This window comes from Myotis brandtii, unplaced genomic scaffold, assembly GCF_000412655.1.
Source record: "Myotis brandtii unplaced genomic scaffold, ASM41265v1 scaffold1445, whole genome shotgun sequence".
Taxonomy (NCBI): domain Eukaryota; kingdom Metazoa; phylum Chordata; class Mammalia; order Chiroptera; family Vespertilionidae; genus Myotis; species Myotis brandtii.
In genome coordinates, this window is record NW_005355184.1 from 65,453 (window position 1) to 70,895 (window position 5,443).

General features: G+C 53.1%; 1 protein-coding gene across 2 annotated transcripts in view; it reads right to left on the bottom strand.

The window, feature by feature from the left end:
* Window positions 1-1,371: 1,371 nt before the first annotated feature.
* LOC102256158 (HLA class II histocompatibility antigen, DQ beta 1 chain) overlaps window positions 1,372-5,443 on the bottom strand; it is a 17,131-nt gene continuing 13,059 nt past the window's right edge. For both annotated transcript variants that reach the window (XM_014535547.1, XM_014535546.1), the window contains exons 4-6: window positions 3,357-3,638; window positions 2,828-2,938; window positions 1,372-1,751 (exon numbers count right to left, since the gene is read on the bottom strand). In XM_014535547.1, the coding sequence (XP_014391033.1) occupies window positions 1,738-1,751; window positions 2,828-2,938; window positions 3,357-3,638 (407 nt within the window). In that variant the 3' untranslated portion in view covers window positions 1,372-1,737. The remainder of the gene's footprint in view (window positions 1,752-2,827; window positions 2,939-3,356; window positions 3,639-5,443) is intronic.

Sequence of the window (5,443 nt, forward strand, 5' to 3'; positions counted from 1 at the left end):
TTTTTTTTTTTTAATCTCCTCACTGCAGAATTCAGGCTGATAGAATAGACACTCTAGGTCTAGGATATTGTTAGTTATCAAGGCAATGGGAAATACGTTTTGTAGGGGTTAGCTCTGCAATTAAATGATGTTGTTGGAAGCCCTACAAGTCCCTTCCTCTGGCTGATGGCATGTCCCTACCACTCCCAAAGAAGTCAGAAGTTCAATCCTACCTATATCAAGAAGGTAGAGAGCAATAAGTACATGATAGACAGCACTAATTACAACTATTGGTGCAATTATTCAATGTATTTTCTTTTTAGGAAAATAGATATCTATATATATATATAAAAGCCTAATATGCTAAGTGTCCGACCGTTCGACCATTCAACCAGTTGCTATCATGTGCACTGACCACCAGGGGGCAGGTGCTTCGACCCCGTAGGTTAGATTGCTGCTGGGGTCCGGCCAATTGTGACTGGGCAAGACGGTCCGGACATGCCCTGAAGCCTTCCCGCAGTCTCTCTCCTGTCCCAATCGTGCACTGGGGGGGTCCCTCAGCCTTCCCTGTGCCTACTCACAATCCAGGACCCCTTGGGGGATGTCGGAGAGCTGATTTTGGCCTGATCCCCGCAGACCAGGCCAAGGGACCCCACTAGTGCACAAATCCATGCACTGGGCCTCTAGTATTAAAATAAAAAACTTTTAATGAAGCTAATATTGTGTTATCTATCTATATATATAAAAGCCTAAGTGACCAAACAACCGAACAACCAGTCGACCAGTCGGTATGATGCACACTGACTACCAGGGGGCAGACACTCAATGCAGGAGCTGCCCCCTGGTGGTCAGTGCACTCCTATAGCCAACCTCCTGCGGCCAGCCAACCTTCTGCCGTCCCTCCCCACAGGCAGCCAATCCCGATTGGGACTGGGTCAAGATGGCCCCAATCGGCCCCAATGAGCCCTGATTGCCAGCCAGGCCAAGGGACCCCACCCATGCACGAATTCATGCACCAGGTGTCTAGTCTTCTAATAAAAGAATTTTGTCATCATCATAAAAAAAAATGATGCTGATCAATGTGACTTGCCAAGACATCTGAATCATCAGTTTGGTTCTTTGAGACCCCAGGGGCCACTGTACCTGGGCCCAGGTAATTCCTCCATGCTGACATACACTCTACCCACCAAGCTGGAAGAGAGGCCAGCACTTCCTAAGGCCACTGCACTGAACATCAATACCAAAGAGCCAGGAAGGAGGACGATTGAATTGTTCCCTCTGCCCACATTTATCACAGCTCCCCAAGATGCTCTAGTCTCCCTCAAGGAGCAAAATATGTTCCTTTCATTCTGCAGTGGCTTCCTGCCTCCACTCAGTTAAGAAGGCTCGGGATACAGGTAACATGTTTAATTATGATAAAAGCTCTGGAGTCAGGTAAAGGCTTTAATGTGCTTCTCTTGATAGTGGGGGGTGGGTAAGGGAAGGGGGAGCATAGGAGGAGCAAAAGAAAAATGCCTTGGGGGTCTTGAGTAGACTCAGCTGGCAGCCCACAGGACAGAGTCCAAGGGCACAGCCATGGCCTCGGGAGGGGCTGGTGAGGGGGGTGTCACAGGAGATGCCTGGCCAACTGCATCAGAGTAACTAGGACTGTGATCTCAGAGGGAGCAGGTTCACAGGAAGCTGGGAAGTCTGCGCAAGGACAACAAGCAGGCATTTCAGAGGAAACACAGCCAATTCCAGTCAAAGTACGCTCAGGAGTCAGCGCAGGAGCCCTGTAGAAAGGAGAGTGATCAGCACCCGGCACCTGGGGGCATACCCTGTCCCCTCCTCTCGGGGCCCTGCAGCATCAGGTAAAGCTGAGGTCTGGGCATAAGGTCATCACCTCCCCCAGTATCGGTGTTGGTGAAATCAGCTGAAGAGGACATGCACTTCAGCCTCACGCAGACATGCAGGAGGCGGGAGAACAGCTGTTATCCTTGGGGGAAATGAGCATTTCATCTTTTTAGCAAATTTAATGAAACTAGCCCTCTGTCTACCACTAGGAATCACTTATAAATGCCCACAGGCAGGAGCCACCAGCATGTGGAACAAAATGAGCATCATCCCCGTGTTTACCACCCAAGACGTGGCTCTGGCTCCACGTTTCACAAAAAGATTCACCAAAGTTAAACCCTGGTTCTGGATAACAAGCCCGGAGCTTCCTTCAGAAACTGGGCTAGCTTCTCCCCTAACTCTTTATCCCCTGGCAGGGAATAGGCGATGAACTGAGACTTTTATGACCAGGAACACTCACCTCCCACCCCTCCCTCTTTTTCCTGTCCTCACACCACCACCCCCATTAAATCAGAGCAGAGACAGCACCTGGGGGGAGGCCCATGAGATCCTACAAAAGGACTTTACACAGAGAAAGGTCTCATCACACAAACAGCCAGTCCCTCTCCCACCCGCAGGAAATGAGATAAGCAATTTAATTGGAAATCTATTTCCTCCCTACCCATCAGCCACAAGGCCTTACCCCTAAGCTACATTCCCCAAATGAGTGGACCTGTCACTAGAAGGAAGGGAAGCCAATGAGCTGACCTTCTTAAAGAAGCAGCTTTTGGAAAGGGGCCAGCGCGAAAGTGATGAGCTCTCAGCCCCAGGACACTTGCCACAGTCACACCTGTGGCAGGGCTGCCTTTCAACCAGTAAAATCCAGTCCAAAGACTCGCCTAGCTGTCTGTCTCCTCCCACCACCAGCCTGGCTGCCTGCCTTCCAGGTCAGGAGGAGAGTTACACCTAGAAGCAGAGGCCCCCTCAACAGAGGGTCCCGGGCACAGCCCACCTTCCCGTTTCCCCAGTTGCTTACCCTTCTGTTTCCTGTGACGGATGACAAGGCCCAGGCCCAGGAAGATCAGCCCCAGCACGAAGCCCCCGATGCCGCTCAGCATCTTGCTCTGGGCGGATCCAGACTGTGCCCCTGGGGAGCAGAGCCTGGGTGTCAGCTTCTGTCCCAAACCCACAGGGGCCCTTTGGAAGCCTCCACCCCTGGGGGGACCAGCCAGTAAATCCTTGGACACCGAGGGTGGGTGACAGGGGAAGTGGATCCTGCTCCTTCACATATATCTTTAGCCTTGGACCCCAAGCCCTGTCACTAGCCGCCACAGTCAGCCTTCAGAGCCCTCAGGCTGGGTTCTGGCTGTCGTGTAGAGTGACCTCCCTAGTGTCTGAAAACACCATGAGATCTGATGCCCCTGCCACGGCACCAGAGGGCTCTAGCATCCTGTGATGTCCACTCAGCAGTGACATCAGCAATAGGGATGCGATGGGATGGTTAGAGGACGCTGTTTTCCCTCTGTCTGTGGGGCCCAGGATGCAGGAAAGAAACTGCCCCTTACGCCACTCCACTGCGATGGGGCTCTGCAGGCTGGGGTGCTCCACGCGGCAGGTGTAGATGTCTCCTCGCTGGGGGGTCATTTCCAGCATCACCAGGATCTGGTAGGTCCAGTCCCCATTCCTAATCACGGGGGTGGACACGACACCGGCTGTCTCCTCCTGGTCGTTCCGGAACCATCGGACTTTGATGTGGGCTGGATAGAAATCCGTCACCGAGCAGACCAGCATGTTGTGGTGGGTTAGGGCCTCTGTCTTGGCCGGGGAGATGGTCACTGTGGGCTCCACTGGGAGGGGAGGGGAAACAGAGAGGAAAATAGAGTGGGAGATGTGGGGGCACAGGCAAGTCTCCCCACGGGGAGGATCCTCCATGAACCAGCACGAAAGATCCCTGGATTTCAAGTCCAAGATGAGAACTGAGCTGGGCCACTTGATTAGCTCGAGTAAATTCATGAGTCAGTTAACTTTTCAGGGTCAAGAGCTAACAGCAATCATTTTATGGGAGATATTCTGTTGATACCAACTGATAAAAATGAAGCCTTTAAATGTTTAAATTGCTAGGTTATACAGGCCACAATTCACAATGTTTTTAAATAAAGATGATAAACCTGGACTTCTTTTCCCTCCACCTGTTGATGGTGACCCTGGGGATCCTCTCTAGGGACTCACACCAGGGCAGTGACCCTGTTTCCTGTTGGTCCCACAGCTCCTCACAGTGGAGAAAATACATCAGTTTGAGTCTCCGGGGGCATGAGCCCATCAGCACTGGTCACAGCTCCATGAACAGTAACACGGACTGAAAATTAGGAATGTTACAGACAGTTCTATGTCCAACAGAGCAGGACAGCAGTGACATCACATCCTTCCTCCGAAGCAATGCTCTCAAACAGGCTCTTCCCTACCATTCTCAGCGGGAAACACGGACAGGATTTAAGGGCAGGAGCACTTCTCACATGTCACCCATCAACAAACCCCTCTCAGCTGTTAGCCTAACTGGCTCAGATGCCATTCTGTGTCAAACTCCCATTAAATTGTATATCTACACTAATAAAAGAGAAACATGGTAATTAGCGTACGACCGCTACCCTTTTCATTGGCTAATCAGTGAGTATATGCAAAGGACACTTGCCACAGTCACACCTGTGGCAGGGCTGCCTTTCAACCAGTAAAATCCAGTCCAAAGACTCGCCTAGCTGTCTGTCTCCTCCCACCACCAGCCTGGCTGCCTGCCTTCCAGGTCAGGAGGAGAGTTACACCTAGAAGCAGAGGCCCCCTCAACAGAGGGTCCCGGGCACAGCCCACCTTCCCGTTTCCCCAGTTGCTTACCCTTCTGTTTCCTGTGACGGATGACAAGGCCCAGGCCCAGGAAGATCAGCCCCAGCACGAAGCCCCCGATGCCGCTCAGCATCTTGCTCTGGCGGATCCAACTGTGCCCCTGGGGAGCAGAACCTGGGTGTCAGCTTCTGTCCCAAACCCACAGGGGCCCTTTGGGAGCCTCCACCCCTGGGGCGGGACCAGCCAGTAAACCCTTGGACACCGTGGGTGGTGACAGGGGGAAGTGGGTCCTTCTCCTTCACAGGCGTCCTTAACCCTGGGCCTCAAGCCCCATCACCAGCCGCCACAGTCAGCCCTCCAGAGCTGCCAGGCTGGGTTCTGGCTGTGATGTAGCATGACCTCCCTAGTGTCTGGAAACACAATGAGATCTGATGCCCCTGCCATGGCACCAGAGGGCTCTAGCATCCTGTGATGTGCACTCAGCAGTGACATCAGGGGTAGGGATGCGATGGGACAGCCAGGGGCCACTGTTTGCCCTCTGTCTGTGGGGATCAGGGTGCAGGAAAGAAACGGCCCCTTACGCCACTCCACTGCGATGGGGCTCTGGAGGCTGGGGTGCTCCACGCGGCAGGTGTAGACGTCTCCTCGCTGGGGCGTCATTTCCAGCATCACCAGGATCTGGTAGGTCCAGTCCCCGTTCCTAATCAGGGGGGTGGACACGACGCCGGCTGTCTCCTCCTGGTCGTTCCGGAACCAGCGGACTTTGATGTGGGCTGGATAGAAATCCGTCACCGAGCAGACCAGCATGTTGTGGTGG